The sequence below is a fragment of the Urocitellus parryii genome, chromosome 8 (assembly GCF_045843805.1).
Source record: "Urocitellus parryii isolate mUroPar1 chromosome 8, mUroPar1.hap1, whole genome shotgun sequence".
NCBI lineage: Eukaryota > Metazoa > Chordata > Mammalia > Rodentia > Sciuridae > Urocitellus > Urocitellus parryii.
The window spans coordinates 99,323,418-99,347,139 of record NC_135538.1 but is presented as its reverse complement, the minus strand read 5'-3'; the positions used below and the strand labels follow the sequence as shown (position 1 = coordinate 99,347,139).

The window sequence follows — 23,722 nt, the reverse complement described above, 5'->3', positions numbered from 1 at the left end:
GGGAAAAGGAAGAGTAATTTTGGACATTCAAAGTACCAGGGGTGTGGAAAGTGTGTGAGTATGAGGCAAGAAAGCCAGGGGAATGTCCCTCAGTCAGAGTGCTCTCTAACATTTCATTTCCGCCATTCCCTGGACTCTGGAATCTCTTATCTTAAAAGGGGGGCTGGTCAAGGGCTCTGAGCTTTGCAAACTATGGGAAACGGGGAGAGAAACATCCAGAAATTTCAAAACAGATTCTGAGGCAGATTTAGGACCCACAGGAAAGCTTCATTTGACACAAAAATCACACTATTTGGTGTTTAGGCTATTTTAATCTAACTGTGAGCTCATAGGACTGAAAACAAATTCTGGGAGGAGGAGTCATTTATGTATTGTTTCAAAGTTACCATTTATCTCTTCTCATTTGGAATCCAAAACTGTATTCCATGTTATTACCACACCATTCTCAAGCTTCTCTTTGAAGGGATTAGGACTTTTATTATACCAGAGATGTCTCAGTACCAGAATGCCAAGACCAATGATCTCTCATATGCTAAATGAGGAATGTCTTTGTTAGCTGTGAGAGGATTAAGGGTAAAAATTACTCATGTGGGGAACCAGACATTAACCAATGATTCTTTAATCTCTTTTGGTCTGGGGATTTCTCATTAGTTAAATGAGAGGGTTAAATTGTTATCAGTGGCTTTCTAAGCTTTTTAACTATAACCACAATAAATACCATAAGTATGTATATATTTTAATTTTTTTTCACTGAATTATTCTTACTCATACAACATTCCTTTAAAAAAAAAAAATGTGAGTCAGGCACCATGGCTATATTTGTAATTCCAGCAGTTTGGGAAGCTGAGGCCAGAGGATTGCAGATTCAAAGCCAGCCTCAGCAACTTAGCAACGCTCTAAACAACTTAGCAAGACCATGTCTCAAAATTAAAAATAACAAAAGACTGGGGATGTGGTGCACTAATTAAACTCCCCTAGGTTCAATCCCTAGTATTAAAAAAAAATCTGGTTGTGGTCATAATCTATTAAGTTGATTTTAAGAACTACTAAGGGGATTTTTGAAAAATAAGTTTGAAAAATTCTTTATGGTGATTTCTAAGTCATCATTCATCAATGACTTGCCATTTTAATGGGTATCTATGAGCTAGGAAAATGGCATTAAAAATCTCCTTAAGAAGCTTACATTCTGTGTGATGTGTAACACACAAACTTCAAAGAGAAAAGGGAATCTCAATTGAATTAGTAAATCCATCAAATGGGTTTGATTTAGGGGATTGAAAAGCTGCAGAAATACAAGTTTCCCTCAAATCCCAGCCAAGAGGTCACAGCAAAACTAAAATAGCCTAAACCTCAAATGGTATGATTTTGTGTCAAATGAAGATTTCCTGTGGGCTCTAAATCTGCCTCAGAATCTATTTTAAAATGACTAGATGTTTTCTCCCCTTTCCCCATGGTTTGCAAAGATCAAAGTAGTTGACTAGCCCCCTTTTAAGATAAGAGATTCCAGAGTCCAGGGAATGGCGGAAATGAATGTTAGAGAGTACTTTGACTGAAGGACATTCCCCTGGCCATCTCATTCTCAAATTCACACACTCTCCACACATACCCCAGTACTTGCAAACCTGCAGTTGTGTAACTCTTGTCTCCACATCAATCCTGCCCCAGAAATCATGCTATACCACTTTTACCCAGCAGAGGGAAGTGGAACACCAAAATGACTGCAGAAATAATCCAGGACACAAAGACAGCCATATGGTATTTGTCCTGTGAATTCAGGTAGTGCAGAGTAAGAACATCATAGGATTGAAAACAAATTCTGGGTGATGCCAGTTCTGGGAAAAATATATGAAGAGGTGACTGCTCTTATTTTAGGTGACTAATCATGGCCTGTCCCATCAGGACATCTCCCATCAGGATTCCCTGGTAGACACCTTATGGAATGAGGCTCTCTTTTAGGCTTGGCTGCTGGTAGCCTGACCTTTCAATTTTTTCCCATTCTTCATGCTTTGGAACACCTGTTAAAATCATGCAATGTCTCTGTATTCTTCTGAGTCCAGGCTTTATGCAATGACCTTCCAAACCATGGCACTTTTTACTTTAGCTGCCAGGGGTGATTCTTAATGCTTTCTTCAATTCCACAAAGTAGGAAATGTGGGTACAGGCTGAAGTGAAATGTGTGCTCAGTGGTCATGTTTTGGAGAAATGAGATCCATTTTTATTTTTATTTTTAGGTACAGGGAATTGAACCCAGGGCTTTGAATATGCTTCCACTGAGCTATATTTACCGAGCCCTATTTTACCATAAATAAATAAATAAATAAAAAGTTCTTTTTTTTTTTTTTTTTTTTTTGGTGATTCATCATTCTAGAGACTGGGAAGTCCAAGAGCATCGTTCAAGTATCTGGTGAGGGCCTAGGCTACTTCCTGGCATTTGGAAAAACAAAGGACAAGCAGAAGAAACAAGCATGAGAGGCACTCTCATTTTATCACAGTCCTTGTGATAACCAATTCAATCCTATGAGAGTGAAACCTCAGTCATGAGAGAAAGGCATTAATTTATTCATGAGGGCAAAGCCCTTTTGACCTAATTACCTCTTAAAGGTTCCACCTTCCAATACTGCTACAATGGCAAATTTCAACATGAGTTTCAGAGCAGAGAAACCATATTCAAACTATAGTAGCAACATTACCTGGTTTACCCTTCTCAAAGGGGATGGCATTTTTATGAAGCCACAGAATAACAGAAGTTTTCTTCACCTATGCACTTCTGGAGTTCAAATGTAGTTAAAACACACTCCATTAACTATGTAGCTAGCTTTTTTTTTTTTTTTCTGAAATAGATAGGTACCTGTCAGAAGGCACTCCTCAAATAGAAACAGATGCAATAATGAACAATGGACTTAGGTATGACTCACCCTCCAGTCCCACAAGTTCCTTCCCTATCCAACCCAGGGAATATATATCTAAGTATAACCATGCAGTTAGGTAAGAAGGATATTTCTAAGTGTATCCTCATGCCAGGGAATTTATTTTTATTAAGAGAACTGGGAGGGAGGGATCATATAACTTAAGTTTAAGATTATCATGAAGAATCAGTGAAAATTAGTTAGCAGTGAATCCGGGTGTTCAGCATCAATGAGGTAGAGAGAAGTGGGACAGGGCACTTTCATTTTGAAAGGTTGAACTTGCCATCTTGAATAATTCTCCTATTAGTTGGTGTCCATCTTAGGTCAGTGGCCAAGATAAAATGCAATAAACAGGTATGTCTGAAGTTTTCAATAATTTTAGGAATGCAAATCAATTCATGGAAATTTTTTAAAAAATATTTATTTTTTAGTTGTAGTTGGACACAATACATTTATTTCACTTATTATTTTTATGTGGTGCTTAAACCCAGGGTCTCACACATGCGAGGCAAGCGCTCTACCGCTGAGCCACAACCCCAGCCTTCATGGAAATTTTTTCTAAATCTTTAAAACTCCTTTCATTAAGTTAACATTGTACCAACAGAAAAGGATAAAGGAGTTAAAGAAAAAAAGTCAAGAACAGGAAACAGGAAAGGAAGAGTTAGTAATAAAGAAGCTTTTTGGGCCGGGTACCAATAACTATTTTAGTTGCCACTTAGTGAATTTATGTTCTGGGTCCCCTGTGCTTCACACCAATCAGTGAAAACCAACAGGATGAACACCAACAGGATTTGCTCTGACAAGCAGCAATAAAAGTAAAGCTGCTGTCTGTATTAGCAGTAAACTAATGACCCCGAGATATGCCTTCCCTGTCAGTCTTACTATTCTGTCATGTTCCTAAATTGACTGGTCAGAAACACCTGTTATAAAAACCAGACTCTTGAGCTCCATTATAGACCTACTGAATCCAAATCTCTGGGCACCTGAAATATGTTTGCTTATTTTTATTTTTAAGCTCCTCAGTGTGAATGTATCTTTATTTTTTCCTGGAATGTTTTGGGAATAGGATTACATTTCTTTTAAAGAAAAATAATCTAAAGAAGTTTTGTAAAAAAAAAAGTACTAAATACAAAAATATCTATGATGAAGAAAATATATTCCCTCATTCAATTTACTTGCTTATGCTCAGAACTCAGTCTTTCTCTTTGAAGGAACTGCATTCCCCGCTGTGGTTCCCATCTATTCATTGCTCCTGCAGTTATAAACCAGAAATTGAGAGATCTTTTCAGTTCAATTTTCGGCACTATCCTAGTGCACTGAGACCTACCTACAGCAAATATGTAAGATCGGGCCTGAAAGAATGGAAAGTACGCTGAGAGTCAGGAACTGACAGCAGAATGAAGAAAGCTGAGGGGGTTAAAATAATAATAATGCAGCAGTGGAAGATAGGGATGAGATGGCTCTCTTAGTTCATTGGCCGTCCCTGAGTAACAGAAATGCAACTATGAATAATCCACAGCCCCCGCGCTCAAGAAGCAGGAGTTTGGGGTAATTAACACCGTTCACTCGGACCAACCATTTACACTTCTGTGTGAATCTGGACAGCAGCCCTTTCCCAGAGTAGGGAGAAAAGAGCGCCTGAACTCATGGTACGAGCTTGGCGACGATTGGGGTGGAGGGAAGGAAGGAACGTCCGTCCCTTCCTCTGCAGTTTATATAAAGACGTGCTTCGACCCTAGACTTCGCTGCACCAGCCAACGCTTGCCTAACTGTACCCATCTCTTCCCACCCAGCCATCAGCTTCCACATTGCAACTTGTGGGCGCCTGGGAGGAGGATGGGCGGGGTGAAGCAGAAGGGGCGGGGCGACCTCCTCTAGGCCCACCGACCCCACCCTACAGTCCCAGTTCACATTACCGCGAGAACGCGGAGTGCCCCGAGCGGCGCACGCGCAGACCTGTCAAGTCCGCGCTTCAGGTCCCGCCCACCTTCGCTGGAGGGAGCTCTGTTTGGCGTTACCATGGAGCTTGCCCCGGCCGGAGGACGCTGCTTGTCGCCGGGGCAACCGGGAACGACAAAGCTTGACCCAGCTGGCCGCGGCCACACCGGCAGCGATGGTGTCTAACCCTGTGCATGGCCTGCCCTTTCTCCCGGGCACGTCCTTTAAGGACCCCACGGTGAGGACTTGTGTGCCCACCCCCACCTATCCCCGCCTTCCGAATACCTAGATGGGTTCCCATTTAGTGCCCCTCCATTCTCCACCCGCGTCAAACCCGTCCTCTGCCCCGAATTCTCTCTTCACTGCAACTCTGTTGTTCTCTTCTACACAGCCTCATCCGCTCTCCCGTATCCTTTGCCACCCCTCCATCCCTGTCGTCAGTTTTTGCACTGATCTCTTTTTCGTTCTCATCCCCTTAGTTGCGTTCGTACTGCTCTGTTCCTTCAAACCTTCCCCCTCTTCCTCTAAATCAGTTCACCACACCCTACTCCCAAGCTCCTGTTAGGTCCTCACCCTAGTTCCTTCTCTCACACCATACTCGTGTCTCTGCTCAGCTCATCCCTGACCTCCCATAGCCTCCTTCCTTTCGCCCACTCAACATCTCTCCACCTTCATCCTCATCCTACCCGTTTTCCCCAGACCCGTTATTCTCGCCCTGCCTCCTTCCTATTCGGAATCCTGGATCCTAATCTTTACATTCCCAGCTCCGTTTCCTGTCTTGGATGTAAATGGTTTCTATCCACTTTTTTCCATCAGGCCCTTTCGCATAGTCTCCGCCCTTCGCGTTTCAGCTTCTATGCAACTTCATCCTTTTCCTCTCTCCAGCTTCCACATTTTGTACTGTCTAATCCTACACTCTGTCCATCTTTGCTTTCTGTTTCCATTGCGGTTTCTCTTCAAAATTTGCTATCTTCTTCCCAAACCGTCGCCCTTCTCTGCTTTGTAGATTTCCCTTTCCCCTCAATCTCAATGGGTTAAGCGCTCTTTCGTTTTCCCTCAGCCCTATACTTTCACTCTAACATTTTTGTAAAAAGCTCCTGTTCAGATTGAGTTTTGCTTCCCCCAAACTCAAGTGTTTGTTGTCACATTTTCTAGACAAAATTATTTAATATTTGTTTCAGTTCCAACAATGTTACTGAATTATATGTTCTGCAAAATCAATATTGAGATTCAGTATATTGATTATCATAGATGAGCCAACAGTAATTTATATGCATATAGTTTAGTAATTTAGACTCTTAATTCCTCTCCATATTCACATAGCTAAGGTAAAATATTTAGTCAACATATTTTCTTCAGGAAAATAAATTTAAATTGAAAATGAAAGTGTAGTGAGAGAATTTGAGTTCTCTCTCCTTTAAGACAGGGCAGCATAGATTTTCAGTTTCATTGGGTTTCCAGTTTTATGTAATTTAGAAAATGTTACAGGAATTTTACTGCCCTGTTCAGAATTCAGCTTAAAGGCAGGCTTGAGTTGATTTGGGGGATTACAGAGATGTGAATGGTAGTGCCAGGATCTAAAGATACTTATTGCCATTCTATAAGTAAGGCGAACTGTGCAGTGGTTATATTTCATGTTTTAAATACACTGGCCAGGTGTTAACCAATTTGCCTTATTTGAAATTTGAAAATATGGTCATTGTATCTTCAGCAGCGAAGTATTAGGTATATATAACTCTGAAGTAAAACTATTCAGAAGGTGAATCATAATAAGTGAGAAGGGTAGAGAGGCCTTGCCATGGGGTGCACCATGGGTCATAGCTGAGTGATGATAGTGATACCTTTTTGAAAATGAAGAAAGCAAACAAGTCACTGATGTTGCTCTTTTATTTTTTGGTTGCTGAGGACAAAACCCAGGCCTAGCCCCTGCTAAGCATGCACTCTACCACTGAGCTATACCTTTAGCCCCTACTGATATTGTTTCTACCTTTAGAGGTGGAAGAAGAGGTACTTGATGCTATCTATACAAGTTACTCAATGAGGAAATCAATTCAGCCCATTTTGGTTTGTATCTTGTGTGTTATGCACTTGAGCAGTTATGTCAAGTGACTTGTGGCACTAAACACAAGACCCTTGTGCTCAGAAGGCAAAGGTAGGAGCTGCTCTGGAGGCAAAGGCAGGAGGATTGTGAGTTCAAAGCTAGCCTCAGCAATTTAGTGAGGCACTAAGCAACTCAGTGAGACTCTGACTCTAAATAAAATACAAAATTGGCTGCGGTTGTGGCTCAGTGGTCAAGTGCCCCTGAGTTTCAATTCCCAGTACCAAAAAAAAAAAAAAAAAAAATCCATAGTATATAACTCTTTTAGCAAGAGAAGTTTATTCTGTTGTACCTTTCATGTTGGTACAGATCTTGAAAACTGGTAGGCAGGGCTTCAAAGAAATTAGAAGATAAACAAGTAGGTCTTTTGTATTTTAATTTTTTTTTTTTTTTTGTATTTTGGTACTGGGGATTAAACTCAGGGGCACTCAACCACTGAACCATATCCCAAGCCCTATTTTCATTTTATTTAGAGTCAGGATCTCACTGAGTTGCTTAGTGCCTTGCTTTTGCTGAAGCTGGCTTTGAACATGCTATCATCTTATTTCAGCTTCCCAAGCCTCTAGGATTATAGGTGTACACCATGGTGCCCAGCTTTTGTCTTCTTAAATATATATTTTGCGATTAATTACAAATTATACATGTAGTTAAGTATTTTACATATAAAATTTGAAAGTAACCTCATATTACAAAGAATGGAAAAAGGAAAAATTAATCCAATTTGCTTTTCTACTCTTTCATTTTTTATTTATCTTTATTTTTTCTAACTATTAAAAATATGTTCATTGTATATATAATATATAAAAATAAAATACATAAAAATCAATATAATTCAAAAATGTATAAAGAATGTTTGCCAAATCCAGTCTCTCTTCATATTTGCATGCTTACAATTGTAGTATGATTTTTTTAGTCTTATTAAATCATAAATCATTTTCTCCAGGTTGCTCTGTGGTCTGTAAAGCCATTATTTTAATGACTGTGTAATAGTCCATTACTGAGTTTTCCATCATTTACTCATGTCTTCATATGTTTGTCTTTTAAATTGTTTCCAAAGTTTTACTGTTGTAAATAACATTCTATGGGATGCTCGAGGCATATAGTTCTTTCCCATAATTTTGGATTATAACCTTAAAATCAATGATCAAGAGTAGAATTATTGAGTCCAAGAATTTAAATACATGCTATCTAGTTGCTTTCCAAAGAGTTTTATGAATTTATCAGTGTGGCACATAAAAACAAACAGGGCTTTTAGTATAAAGCACTTTCTAGTCCAGGTAAAAATAAAATTCAAAGACCTTTGTCTTCTGGGTTCCATGATTCACAATCACTGAGAAGATTAAAAAACGTATAAAAACTAGTAAAAAATTAAGTGGATAGAGGAGACCAGCATGGAGATACACACCTGTAGTCCCAGCTACTTAGGAGGCTGAGGGAAAAAGATCACCTGAAATCATGAATATAAGACCAGCATGGGTAACACAGTGAGACCCTGTCTCAAAAACAAAAACAAAATGCAGATGAGATAGTATTTTAATCTTTCATGTAAGGTGAGCTGGTAGTTAAATTGAGCATTATAGAGAAAAATTTTAAATTTTAACATCTAGTAGTTCTTTCCCTCCTCATTCCTAAGTCTTTTAGTTTAAAATACAAAAGCTTTTAATGTAGGTAAACTTTAAGATGTAAGTTTTGTGATGTTTATAAGCAAAGGTTTGAGTTATAATATTTAGAAATATTTTATATAACAAACATATAGTGTTATTAATGACATATTTCTTTTCTTCTCCAGAAAACAGCTTTCCATAGAAGCCAGACGTTGGGCTACAGGAACGGCTATGCAGTTGTTCGACGTCCAACAGTTGGGATAGGTGGGGAGCGGTTACAGGTCAACCAGCTGTCTCCAGCAGAGCTGGATGAGTTGGCCAATAAAGCACCAGTTCTAACTTATGGCCAACCTAAGCAGGCCCCACCTGCAGAATTCATTCCAGCACATGTAGCTTTTGACAAAAAGGTATCACCTAGAATTCTAGGGTACCCTTGAATTTAAATGCCTGAAAGCCAACTGGCTACAGAAAACTTAAATAGTCAACCACAGGATTCCCACAGTGCTCTCTGGAGAAAATTGTTCAAATGCCTTAACCCTTACTCATAGACAGCTGAACTCAGGCTTGAAAGAAGCTTTCTTTAGTCAGGAAGTTGATTACAGAAAATAATTCCCTGTAGACCTCACTGGAATATTTGCAGATACAATTAAAGAAAAGTTGGTTGAATTCTAGAATAGTGAGTTCATATTGCCCTAGTGAGTTCATATTACCAGCTCTGTGTTTTCTGTTTCTTAAAAGTACTCTATTCTGCAACAATGAGAGGTGTTTATTCTTTATGAAATGCAAAATATCATCTTAAAAACAATGACCCCCTCTATGGTCAGTTTTCTCCAGGCTATCTCTATAAGTTTTTGTTTTTCAGGAAACACTTTACATTTAAATGTTACATAACCAAAGAGTCATAGAAAATTTTTGTTTGTTTCTCATTTACTCTTATGCTTTTGCAGTGTGAGTTGCTTTATTTCCATCTCTTGATATTTCCACATCATCCTTTATTTTCTTCCCCAATCTTTTTTTCTCCTAAAAATCCTCTTTCTTATTTTAGGAACATGGTCATACATCCATTTATGGACTGAACCTAAATATGCACTGAACAAATTGTAAATTATATAATTGGCTATATTATTCCCATTTGCTTATTTTTCTTGTTTATTCATAGCCTTAGCAGGCACTGATAAATCAGTATAGAAGAGAGATAAGTGAAAATACAAGAGAAGGGTACATTAGGGATTTAATAATTTATCAAGAAATCCTTGTATGTTCATTTTTACTAAAAAGAATAGTAAATGATTATAATAAAGTAGAAAGTGAGGGGCTGGGGTTTTGGCTCAGCAGTAGAGTGCTTGCCTAGCACGTGCAAGGCCCTGGGTTCAATCCTCAGCACCACTTAAAAATAAATAAATAAAATAAAGGTATTATGTCCAACCACAACTAAAAATAAAAATAAAATTTAAAAAGTAGAAAGTGATATAAGAAAATATTGATGAAATTCAGAGAAGGAAAATATGTGCCTGAATAAGGAAATAGCATTTTTGCTTTTAGTTATTTTATGTTAATTGTTATTAATTTATGCTTATTTAATATTATTATTTTTTATTTTTATTTGTTTTTACTTGCTGATAGATCTTTATTTTATTTATTTATATGTGGTGCTGAAAATCAAACCCAACCCAGTGCCCCACACATGCCAGGCAAGTGCACTACTGCTGAGTCCCAGCCCCAGCCCCTAATATTATTCTTTTTTTTTTTTTTTAATTTTTTAGACTGGGGACTGAACTCAGAGGCACTTTATCATTGAGCTACATCCCAAGCTCTTTTTTACTTTTTATTTTGAGAAAGGTTCTTATTATATTTCTGAGGCTGGCCTTGAATTTGCAGTCCTCCTGTCTTATCCTCAAAGTTGCTAGTGTTATAGAGGTACACCATTGTGTGGCTCATTGGCATTATCTTTAAAGAAATGTATTGTGGCCGGGCACAGTCACACATACCTGAAATCCTAGCAATTCAGAAGCTGAGATAGAGGACTGAAAATTTGAGGCCAGCCTGGGCAACTTAGGTGAGGCACTATCTCAAAATTTTGAAAAAGGGCTGGAGATGTAGCTTAATAGTAAAATGTCCCTAGGGTTAATCACCAGTACCAGAAAAATAAAAATTAAAAAGGATAGTATATATAAATAATATTATTATAACATTCACATATTTATTTTCCAGCTTATTTATTTTTATCTTTATGATTTTTAGATAAATAATGTTTATCATAGATATGGGATAGACAGTAGTTAAATGCATGGTTTTGAAACTATTTTATTTGTGGGCTTTTCTGAATTAAATCAGAATTCAAATGTTTTAAAGACTATTTTGAGGTCCTTTTTTTCATTTATTTTTTATTTTTTTGGTGACAGGGATTGAACTCAGGGGCACTCAACCACTGAGCCACATCTCCAGCCCTGTTTTGTATTTTATTTGGAGACAGGGTCTCATTGAGTTGCTTAGTGCCTTGCTGTTGCTGAGGCTGGCTTTGAATTCATGATCCTCCTGCTCAGCCTCTGGAGCTGCAGGGATTACAAGGCATGTGCCACTGTGCCTGGCTGGAGGTTCATTATTGATAACCAACATATTTGTTCATATTTTGGATATTCTTGAGGCTGTTCCTCATAGACAGAATATAACTTCATTTCTTCTTAGGTGATAAAGAATAGGACATTTTCTACATCTACTGTGAATCCCCTCATCTTTTCTCCTTGTTCCCATATAATTTTCTCTATCATTACACATTGTATTCTCTATTTCAGGCTAACTTCCCACTCTGTGTACCTGATGTTACTCTTTTTCCATCTTTTCATCTTCAACTTTCGTATTTTTATTTCAAATAAATATGGTATCCTTCTCTAGCTAAGAAACAACAGTAATAACAAAACCTCCTTTTACTCTGTGATTTCTTTAAGCAAGAAAACTTTCTTTCTCAGTGGAATATCAGATAATTTATAATCTGATTTTCCCTGTCCTCAATCTCAAAACTCCTTTTTCCTGAGTAGCTAGTATTATCCTTTTTGCCAAATCTAAAGAGGTTTACTTCACCCACATTTTCTGACCTGCTTACAATATCTGACACTGTTGACCCTCCCTCTCTTCTTGAAACTGCTTTTTTCTTGCTGCTATGATCATTCCTCTCATGATTTTCCTCTTCCTCTCTATTACTTGCTCTTTCTCTGGTATCTCTCCCTCCTGTCACTTCTTCACTGTAAGCATTTTCAAGGTTCTGTGCTAATTCTTATACTATCTTCTTGAGACACACCCCCTTTTCATAGTTTCACCTTTTCCTCAATTAAGACAACTCTGGCCTAGTTGAAACTCTAATCTGTGTCTTTCTGCCCATGGGATAGCTTCACCTGGATGAGCTGTTAGCACTTCAGTGCCTCTGATTGACCTCATCTTCCTTTTCCCTAGATCTGCTCTCCCTGTGCAATTTCACCAGGTAATCTGAGCTTGGAACCTGAGCCTTCTTCTGCCTTTCTTCCCATATTCAATGAGTTACTGAGTCAAATATGTCTCACTTTCATTTCCTCTATCACTTCTGTGGCTCAAATGAGCAACTAGACAACTGTTAATGTAGGCCCATACGTAATTATTTGCTTATACTAGGTCTACCACCTCCTTTATTCCCTGAAGCACAATTTTGATTCTATCACATCTTTAGTAAAATGCTTTCTGGATCCTTTAATGAATACTGTGAACATTATCACTACCCATCTGGCTGCTCTGACCCCAACTTGAAAGACATCTTTCTTTAATCCTTCTTTCTCCTCACAACTCACATCCAATCAATTAATAAGCTCTATTATTTTTAACTAATCTGTCCACGTTTTTCTATCTTCAATATTATAAATTCACTTTCCATACAGCTTATCTTTTAAAAATTAAACTATGTTACATATTGACCATGGCTGGTTCCATGACTTCCCAATCATATGTAAAGTAAGATTCAACTGTACAGTTTCCTCCTTTTCGTTGGCCTAGATGGCCCTCCCTGCTGTTTTCTTACTCTTTCCCTCATCTATTGTGTTTGAATAATAATGGATTTTTCCTTTTGAGTATTACCTGATTCATGAATACTCAAAATAAACGTAAATAAACTCCGTTAAATTAATTTGTCTGAAAAAAAAATAATGGATTTTTTTTCCTTATTTCCTTGAAGTGGCAGAACTTCCCCCACCCCATCCCCCCATTTCAGGGTCTTTGCACATGCTGTTCCTCCAATCTAGATGGTATTCCTTCTGATCTCAGGTGGCTCACTTTGTCTTATCATTCATATGCCTTACCTGAGGCTTTTCCTGACCACTGTACTAAGGAAATCTCTATTTTCTCTGTTGTTTTCCTTTCTTTTGTTTTCCTCATGGCACTAATTTCTGGTCTCTGTTATTGTTGATAAGCTTAACATACAACCCACACAGGTAAGAGTAAAATTAAAAGAATGTAACAAGGCTTATTATTTTCATTGTATATGATATGGAAATATTTATTCAGGATTTCCTCCTTCTGGAAATAAACACAAACATTTTCATGTTTATTTGTGTTATTCTGAGCACTTCCTGGAAATCAGAAGAACTGAGTTCTAATTCTGGTCTTCTACCAAAAGCATTGTAACCCCAGGAAGTCACAATCTCTAGTTTACACATCTATAAACTCAGAAGGTTAGAATCTATAACTAGGAGCCCAGGCTGCTATAAAAAGTTCATGGAAAATACATTTTAAAACACATAAATATTTTGAAATATAAATATTTTTCCTTCCCTTTTATATAGTACATCAAGTTATTCTACTTGATGTTATCCCAACTGCTTGCTAAATATCTTTTTTCCCATCCAAATTTTTTAATGGTGCATTGTAGTTGTACATAATGGTGGGATTTGTTGTCACAGATTATTACAGTCACACAATATAACAATAAGATTGGCCAATATAATTCCCCAGTATTTCCCTTTTCCTTTCCTTCCTCCTTCCTCCTGGTTTCTTTCCTGTACTCTTCTGATCTCCCTTCAATTTTCGTGAGATCTATCCCCCATCTTTCTTTTCCTTTTTCCTCTCTGATTCCCACATCTGAAGAGAAAACAATGACCCTTGACTTTCAGAGTTTCGCTTGTTTTGCTTAAAAAATGTTCTCAAGTTCCATTCATTTTCCTACAAATGATATAATTTCATACTTTTTATGACTTACTAAAACTCCATTGTATATATATCACATTTTCTTTATCCATTCATCTATAAATGGCTGGTTCCATGTTTTAGTTATTGTGAATTGTGCTACTACAAACATGGTTATGCATGTATCAGTACAGTATGATGACTTAAATTCTTTAGGGTTGATATTAGGGAGGGATATAGCTGGTCATATGGTGGTTTCATTCCTAATATTTTGAGAAACCTCCATACTGATTTCCATAGTGGTTGTACTAATTTATAATCCCACCAACAGTGTAAAATTGTTCCTTTTTTTCTATATCCTCTCCAGCATTTATTATTATTTGTATTTTTGACGACTGCCATTCTGTCTGGTGTGAGATGAAATCTCCATGTAATTTTGGTTTGCATTTCCCTAATTGATAATTATGTTGAACATTTTTTTCATGTATTTGTTGGCTATTTGTGTTTCTTCTTTTGAGAAGGGTCTGTTTAATTCATTTGACCATTTACTAATTGGATTATTTGTGTTTTTGTTGAGTTTTTTGAATTATTTATATATTCTAGTTAATAATCCTGCTAAAGAGATTTTTTTCTTATTATCTTCTTTTGCAGTGATTTCTTTACTAGAAGGAGCACAGACACTATTCTTGATTACCACTCAACAAATGAGGTCTTTTTAGGTTAGAGTATTATTTACCTGAGACCTAATTTATTAACCTGGTTCTCTGTATCATGAATTACATATTGAAAATGTTGTTTTACCAGTTGTGTAGATTATATAGCAGAGGAAACTTAAGTACTTCTTTTATAGTCATATTTACCCCCCATTCTGAGGCCAAGTTCCTGTCACCAGATGCATCTACATGCCTTCCAATTTTAGAAAACAGACAGTTTAAGAAAAATGACTGTGGGGCTGGGGTTATAGCTCAGTGGAAGAGCGCTTGCCTAGCCCGTGTGAGCCACTGGGTTCAATCCTCAGCATCACATTAAAAAAATGAATAAAATAAAGATATTGTGTCCTTTTACAACTAAAAATACTAAAAGAAAAAAAAAGAACATGGTTGTGGCCTCAGAATAAGTCTTTCATCTTTCTCTGTGCTCATTCCTTTGATGGGTCATTTAGATTCATAGATTGGACTGGCCTCCTAATGTTGACAAGCTGTCCTCTGAACATAGCATATATAATAACCTATTTGATATCTCCTCTTGAATATATAATAGATATTTAAATGAAACATGTCTAAAATGGAACTCCTAATTTCCCCCAAAACCTTGCTCCATTACCCATTACTATCAGTTTGATATTAATTCTATCTATTCTGTTTATGTCTGAGTCATCCTTGCCTATTCTCTAATTTTTATTTCTTTTCCAAAACCTTAGGTCTGCATCTTAAATTACCCCCTGCAATGTCAACTTGTGCTGTCACTTAAATTCAGCAGTCTAAAATCAAGCTCACCAGCTGTCCTGTTAAAATTATCTTCTTTTTGTCTCAATTTTTATGGTCTTACCACTGTATCCCTAGCACTGTGTCGTCCATCCTCCTCCTTTCTCATTTTCAGTTCAGTCAGCCACCTCTGCTTTTCCATTGTTGGTAACTAATTAATGCAGCCTGGACCATGGAAAGGGCTTTTAATGTTATCACCATACCTAGCATATCCTGCATACTGCTTCTGGGTTTCTTTTTGTTTGTTTGTTTGTTTTTGCATTACAATTCTTATTACATATATATACAACAATTTTTTATATCTCTGTTTATATATAAAGTATGTTGACACCCAATTCAAGTCTTCATACATGTACTTGGGATAGTGATGTCATCACATTCCACCACCCTTGCTAAACCCCTGCTCCCTCCCTTTCCCTCTTACCCCTCTTCCCTATCTAGAATTCATCTAATCCTCCCATGCTCCCCCTCCATACCCCACTATGAGTCAGCCTCCTTATATCAGAGAAAACATTCAGCATTTGGTTTTTGGGGGGATTTATTAGCTTCACTTAGCATTATCTTCTCCAACGCCATCTATTTACCTGCAAATGCCAGGATTTTATTCTCTTTTAATGCTGAGTAATATTCCATTGTGTATATATGCCACATTTTTTTTATCCATTCATCCCCTGAAGGGCATCTAGATTGGCTCCACAGTTTAGCTATTGTGAATTGTGCTGCTATAAACATTGATGTGGCTGTGTCCCTGTAGTATGCTATTTTTAAGTCCTTTGGGTATAGTCCGAGGAGAGGGATAGCTGGGTCAAATGAGAGTTCCATTCCCAGATTTCCAAGGAATCTCCATACTGCCTTCCATATTGGCTATACCAATTTGAGTCCTACCAGCAATGTATGAGTGTACCTTTTTCCCCACATCCTCTCCAACACTTATTGTTGTTTGTCTTCATAATAGTTGCCATTCTGACTGGAGTGAGAAGATATCTTAGAGTAGTTTTGATTTGCATTTCTCTGATTGATAGAGATGATGAGCATTTTTTCATTCATATTTGTTGATTGATTGTATATCCTCTTCTGAGAAGTATCTGTTCAGGTCTTTGGCCCATTTGTTGATTGGGTTATTTGTTTTTTTGGTGCTTAGCTTTTTGAGTTCTTTATATATCTTGGAGATTAGTGCTCTATCGGATGTGTGAGGGGTAAAAATTTGCTCCTAGGATATGGGCTCTCTATTCACCTCACAGATTGTTTCTTTTGCTGAGATTGCTTCTGGATTTCCTTCCTCTTTTTCTGTTATTGCATTGCCTAAAATCCCCTCATGTTCCCTTTGCTTATCTAACATTTTCTCACTCTTCAAGTCTAATATGTATTCTCAGTTAAGATTTCTCAGACCACCTATGCAGATTTTTGTTAAGAACCGTAATATTATCTGTTATTTAGGAAATAGTGAGATATGTGGAGAGAACATTGGGCTATGAGACAATAGACTTACAGAGTTTCAATCTTAGCTCTGATCCTATTCCTCATATGGCCTCAGACAAGTCACTGTGGCAACCTGGGTCTAAGTTTTCTTTGTAAAATAAATGGGGTTGGATTATCTGATCAATTCTGTTTTAATAGTTTGCATGGTTATAAATCTGTGGCTCAAATACAGGCTATTTCATATTTGAATTACTGTGATCATATCTCCACTTGTAATTTTTTATAATTTACCCCAAATGTTACTTAATTATCTTTGTCTTTTGTTTTTACTATTTTTCTACTTTAAATATTCTACTACACTTACCCATTTTACCTTTTTATAATGAGTTTTGAGGTCTTCATTTCATTGTAGTTATTTTTCTCCTAGGCAACAGCCAGTTTTCTTTCTTTCTTTCTTTTTTATCTTGTTCTTCCACAGTAGATACTATACCCTTTCTAACAACATTGATGTGTAGAATTATTTGTCTATTCATCAAGCTGTTCTCATGTCTTCATTTAACGGTTTTCTTGATTTGTTCCTCTAAGTCTAGTAGAAGTTTGGGTAAACTCTCTGGTCTACTTAGAGTATCATTCTGATACTTTCTTTCTCTGAAGAGAAATATTTTTAATTTTAAATATTTTAAATTTTTCAACCATTTATATAGGTTTTTTAAAAAACCCTCTAGGCCTACATGTCATAAAAAGAGGGTGACAGGGTAGATTTATAGTGTGGTCATGGATTGCAGTTTGCCAATTCTTGATTTAGAGAATAAATAATGAGTATTAATATCTCCCTGTGTGGTCCTCTTTTTCAGGAAGGTACTTAATGTTTTTTAGATGACAATGACAAACTAATATTACACCATTTCTCCTTGCCTTGTGTATTATAGGTGCTGAAATTTGATGCCTATTTCCAGGAAGATGTTCCTATATCAAGCGAGGAACATTATAGAATCCGTCAAGTGAAAATTTACTACTATCTAGAAGATGATAGTATATCTGTAATGGAGCCTGTTGTTGAAAACTCTGGCATCCCTCAAGGCAAGCTAATCAAACGCCAGCGAATAGCCAAGAATGATGTAGGAGACCATTATCATTGGAAAGACCTAAATCGAGGAATAGATATAACCATGTATGGCAAAACTTTCCGCATTGTTGACTGTGACCATTTCACACAGGTATATTATATATTTGTGGAAGTTGTGGGATCTTAGGCATCATTCTCACTTATGGCCAGATAAGTTCGTTTCTTAGGGTAATGGGAGGACACTGATAATCTGTCCTGTGTGAATTATTATGTAGGTTAACTTAAGTATTGGTGTACTATGTGTTGATATGTACCAACGCTATTTGTAACATTACTTTTTTAGAATGACATTAATACAGATCCACTCAAAATCAAGCTCTACCATAGCTGAATCATTTAGTAAGAAACCAGTTGCAGTGGCTGCCTTCGGTGTGAAGTAATCTGGGTTTTCTGGGAAAAGAAAACCAAATAAATCCCTTAATTCTAATCCAGTATCTATCTTCCTTACTACGGATGCATCTTAAATCCTTTTTTTTATTGGTTGTTCAAAACATTACAAAGCTCTTGACATATCATATTTCATACATTAGATTCAAGTGGGTTATGAACTCCCATTTTTACCCCAAATACAGATTGCAGAATCACATCGGTTACACATCCACATTTTTACATAATGCCATATTAGTGACTGTTGTATTCTGCTACCTTTCCTATCCTCAACTATCCCCCCTCCCCTCCCCTCCCATCTTCTCTCTCTACCCCATCTACTGTAATTCATTTCTCTCCTTGTTTATTTTCCCATTCCCCTCACAACCTCTTATATGTAATTTTGTATAACAATGAGGGTCTCCTTCCATTTCCATGCAATTTCCCTTTTCTCTCCCTTTCCCTCCCACCTCATGTCTCTGTTTAATGTTAATCTTTAGAAGTAGGGAAGATGAAGAGTCATTGAACATTTTAAGTTCAAGTTTATAAATACAGTACCACCTTTATTAACAAATAGGAGCCCCAAATTTCTATGTGTAGTTTATATAGTTTTTAAACTATACTTTGCTATATTTGAGGGAAATTTGTCTGATGGATTTCTGAAAAAAATTTTTTTAATATTTTATATCAAGAAAAGTCCTTCACTTTCTCTATTTTGTAAATTTTGATTTTTTATGCAAAATTGGCTTTTCTTAAAAAAATATATATATACATATACACACACACACATACATACATGTGATATGTGATATGATGACCTTTCTTTAGCATAGAGTATAATTATTAGGAAATCAATACAAACTTTTTCAATTTAAAAGAATTTCTAGCAGCAAGGCTTTTATGCCCTTTATCTCATACTACTTAAAGCCAAATGTGATTATTACATGCACTGAGCTCCTATGAATTCATCGATTTTTTATTTGATAACTTATTTAATTAAATATTTACTATATACAGAGACTAAAGGGAAGTGAAGTAGTCATAACTATAATGTCACCAAAGACACTGAATTAATAAATACTGAACCATTGTTCTTGGGACAAAAGCAGGTTTAGGTTTCTTCTGATCTCTGATCAAAACATTTTTGTCAAACAATATATACATTTTTTATGTATGTTTCTGTTCAAAGACACCTGATTTAATATATATTTCATTCATTAACATTGAGCTCATGACCAACAGCACTATAACTCACACCCCAAAGAATCTTATGTAACACATGTATTTTCTCCATCATTGGAGAAAATGGTGTGTTAGCCAATTGAGGTTACCATAACAAAAGCTCTACACTTTAAGACCATTTTAAACAGCAAAATAACCAAGAAAAAGGAGAAGAATTTGCCTTCTTGTTCTAGTTCTCTACAATGTGAGAACTAGAACAAGAAGGCAAATCTTCACCTTTTCTACCTCCACTGAGAATGTATACATCTGGGCAACTCAAATTTTCTGCAACCTGTGCTTGTCTGTGAATGACAACAACTTCTAAGAAATATTGATTTTAGGGTTACAAGTAGATTTTAGCAAGTAGGGAAATTCACAAATATGGAATCCATGAATGTTGAGGATCAATGTATTTTAATAACTGGAATTTATCTAGAGGTATATATTTCTACATTTTAAAACTTACATGTTTGAACTGGGCATGTGGCTCAGTGGTAGAATGCTTGCCTAAGCATGCATGAGGCCTTAGATTCCAGCACTGCAAAAAAATAAAATTATATAAATAACTAAAAACATACACATCTAATTAGTGTTCTTCATTAGGGGTGGACCTCTGAGAGGGTAGCTCTCAGAGCCCTTTTCACAGCCCTCTCACAGCCCCTTTTCACTCTCTTGAGACAGCATCACACTCAGTTTCCCAGACTGGTCTCAAACTTGCAATCCTACTGTCTTAGCCTCCCAAGTCTCTGGGATTACAGATGTGCATCACCATGTTCAGCTATTATACTTTTAAAAGGATGGAATGTCAAGTTGTATTAAAAGAAATGCCAGAATTTATGGCATGATTTGGACCCAGAAACAGCGCCTCTCACCACCTCCTCACTGCTCCAAATAAATATTTGGGGCTACAGTCCGAATTGACTAAACACATTAAAAAAATAAATCTCCAGAAATCATAGATCTAGAATATATTATTTTTTGTGAGAGTATTGTTGCTAGTGTAACAGGTATAAATCCTACTGCACCAATGCTTACGTGCAAGAAATATTGTTTTGTTTCTAAAAAAATAACATAAAACCAACTTGAACTGCAGTCTAATTTGGCTGGTATGTTAGGCAGTTGAGGTTACCATAACAAAAATACTGTACACTTGGTGGCTTAAACAGTATAAATTTATTTCCTCTGGAGGCTAGAAGTTGGAGTTCCTCATGGTGCTAGATAATGGAGGGGTTCTAGTGAAGGCTTTCTTCCTGGCCTGCAGACAGCCCAATTCTTTGGTGCTCACATGGCTTTTTTTTTCTTTTTTAAAAAATATTTGTTTTAGTTATACATGGGCAAAATATCTTTATTTTGTTTGTTTATTTTTATGTGGTGCTGAGGATCGAACCCAGGGTCTGACACATGCGAGGCGAGCACTCTACCTCTGAGCCACAACCCCAGTCCCTCATATGGCTTTTTCTTAGTGCATGGGCATGGAGAAGGAGAGGGAAAGAGAGCATGGGCACAAGGGAATACTCACAGAAGTACTTTTATTTTTCTGACTAATCCTATTGGATCAGAGCCCCACCTTTTTTGGCCTCATTTAACCTTAACTACTTGCATACATAAAGGCTCCATCTCCAAAGAGTCATGTTGGGCATTAGGGATTTAACATGAAATTTGGGGGGTATGTAAACATTCCATCTATAACAGCTAGTGTTTCTAATCATTCAGCTTTGCCAAGATTCCAATCCCTAAGAACAACAAGAAAACAGACCCACTCCTAGGCCAAAAGGATCATATAGGCAGGGCCCACAGACTGTTCAGAGACCAAGGGCACCTCCCTGATGCTTTGGTACTAGTAAGATCCTGGATCTCAGAATAACTGAGATTGGATTGCCTGTCTGGGGCTACATGTATACTTCAGAGAACTGACACATGTACAGGTCCTGCTTGTTTGAGGCCTACCAACCTGTAAATTTTCTAATCTGGAGAAACTTCCTGCTTTCTTGTTTCTTGCCTCAAAAATTATTCCATTTTCTCTTATCTTCTTGGTACATTTTAGAGTAATATCTTCAAAGAGTTTAGGCTTCTTTAAAAAATAGGAAAACTTCAGGAAGCTTCTATGTTCCTGCCAGAATTGCTAAGGTAAAATTTAAAAAGGGCTTGCTTCTCTTGGATGTAATAGAAGAGAGTAAAACACCCATTAAATGCTTCAGTCAATAATTGTGTTACACTAATGCTTCATTTCAAGAGAAAATTTTATAGTTATTATCTTTAGTTCAATAGTTTTAGTGGAAGTTAAGATTATAATATTTTCATACTGAAATGAGATTGGTATCATATCTAATAAAACTTAATACTGACTTCACATGCTAGTTAGCAGTAGAGCTAACACTCAAACCAATGTATCATGGCCCCGAATTCTATATATTTTTTATTGAATTGTCCAAAAGAAAGCTATATGATTCTCAAATTTTTTTTTGTTAATTTCCAGTTCAAGAATATCCTATTCCTTTCTGATATTAATTAAGGTACAGTTTATTGTACTTTTTCTTTCTTTTTAAAAAATATTTTATTAGTTGTTGATGGACCTTTATTTATATGTGATGCTGAGAATTGAACCTAGGGCCTCACACATGCTAGGCAAGCTCTCTATCACTGAGCCACAACCCCAGCACCGTATTGTACTTTTTCTTTTCTTTTCTGAACTGGGACTTGAACCTCTGAGTTATATCCCAGATTTTTTTTTTCCTATGCTGGCAATTGAACTCAAGGGTGCTCTTACATCCACAGCCCCTTTTCACTTTTTTGAGACAGCATCACACTCAGTTTCCTAGGCTGGTCTCAAACTTGCAATCCTACTGTCTTAGCCTCCCAAGTCTCTGGGATTACAGGTGTGCATCACCATGCTCAGTTATTATACTTTTAAAAATATGGAATGTCAAGTTGTATCAAAAGAAAATTACTTAGAAAATAATATTTGTATTTGTAATTAGAAAAACAAAATTGAGGATCTTATCAAATTCAGTTGATTTTATTGACTTTTTCTAGTGAGATATGAACACTTGATTTATCTTTCCTATTTTGCTAAAACATTTTTTGGTCTAAAATAACCAGTGGGTATGCTTTTTGGTACATGTGTATCTTTTCCTTTTGGTGAGAGGGATCAATTTAATAATATACTTGTTTTAAGTAAATTGGAAAGTTGGGATATGATTTCATCTTATCTTAGCCATTGTACAGCTTGCTTGCACACCAAATGTGAATTGCATACTATTGAAAACATAATTAAGTTCCGGATGTGTGTTTTGAAGCAAAATACACACAAAGTAATTCTAGGATTTACTCTTCTCTTGGGCACCTAACTTGATTCATCTAAATTCATATTTGAATCCAGTTACCTTACCATTATGTCTCCCAACTAACTTAGCAAATAACCTACTAATTTTATAGAATATGGAATACTTTGGGTAAATATCAATAATTATTTCTATCACCATAAAGTTAACTGAAGATAATATTTCTATGATATGCTCAAGTTACAAACTAGTGGGTAATTTGCATAATGCCATATGTATTATTATTGCACCTATTTTATATTATCAGTTTATTACTTATTCCAAGAAGCTCTAAGAAAAATTATTACTATTAATTTTGAGATATTTAGGTTTATTTGGAAAGTCAAGGAATTGAATTAAATCCACCAGAAAAAATGGCTCTTGATCCTTACACTGAACTCCGGAAACAGCCTCCTCGTAAGTACGTCACCCCATCGGACTTTGATCAACTTAAGCAGTTTCTCACCTTTGATAAACAGGTAAGTGACCTGGGAAAGAAGGTGTACTTGTTTCAAAATATGGCACATGTGTTTATTGGAAAGCTGTTTTACTAGCTTTATTGGTAATGATTTTAAAATATTATATCTATAATTTAACCATTTGGATATAGTGCTGTCTTTTTGGTTTCATGTAGGGTTAGAGTTATACCAATGGCTAAGTTTCTTATTAGAGATCAAAAGAATATTGTGGAGTTAAGTTTTGTGAATCTCAACATATGTTCACATCTTAAAAAATTCCTGAGCTACATCTACTCCCACTTTACATTTTCAGTTGACCATTTCTTTCTCCTAAAATGCATTAATCTCATAGAATCTTTTTGGAAAACCTGAAGTGGATTATTGGGAAATTTCAAAGCTGTTGCATATTTATTAGTTTCTAATATTAAAATAGTTAATTTCACAAAAACCTCAGTGTAAATGCTTCCTTGTTAAATGTTATGCTAATGTTGGAGTACAGAATATTGTGAACATTTTCCGACTCTTTGTTCCAACCTTCCTAATTCTTTTCCTTGTAAGTCCAAGTGTGTAAATTGATTGAATCTTCTTTCCCTAGTAAAGAGAAAGTGAAAAGAGAAAAATTATCCTCAATACTTGGTTT

The 23,722-nt window shown here is 36.4% G+C and overlaps 1 protein-coding gene across 2 annotated transcripts in view; it reads left to right on the top strand.

Annotated features, from left to right (window-relative positions):
* Nucleotides 1-5,019: 5,019 nt before the first annotated feature.
* Nucleotides 5,020-23,722, top strand: part of Efhc1 (EF-hand domain containing 1) — a 52,621-nt gene continuing 33,918 nt past the window's right edge. For both annotated transcript variants that reach the window (XM_026400896.2, XM_026400897.2), the window contains exons 1-4: nucleotides 5,020-5,082; nucleotides 8,732-8,953; nucleotides 17,521-17,808; nucleotides 22,954-23,103. In XM_026400896.2, the coding sequence (XP_026256681.1) occupies nucleotides 5,020-5,082; nucleotides 8,732-8,953; nucleotides 17,521-17,808; nucleotides 22,954-23,103 (723 nt within the window). The remainder of the gene's footprint in view (nucleotides 5,083-8,731; nucleotides 8,954-17,520; nucleotides 17,809-22,953; nucleotides 23,104-23,722) is intronic.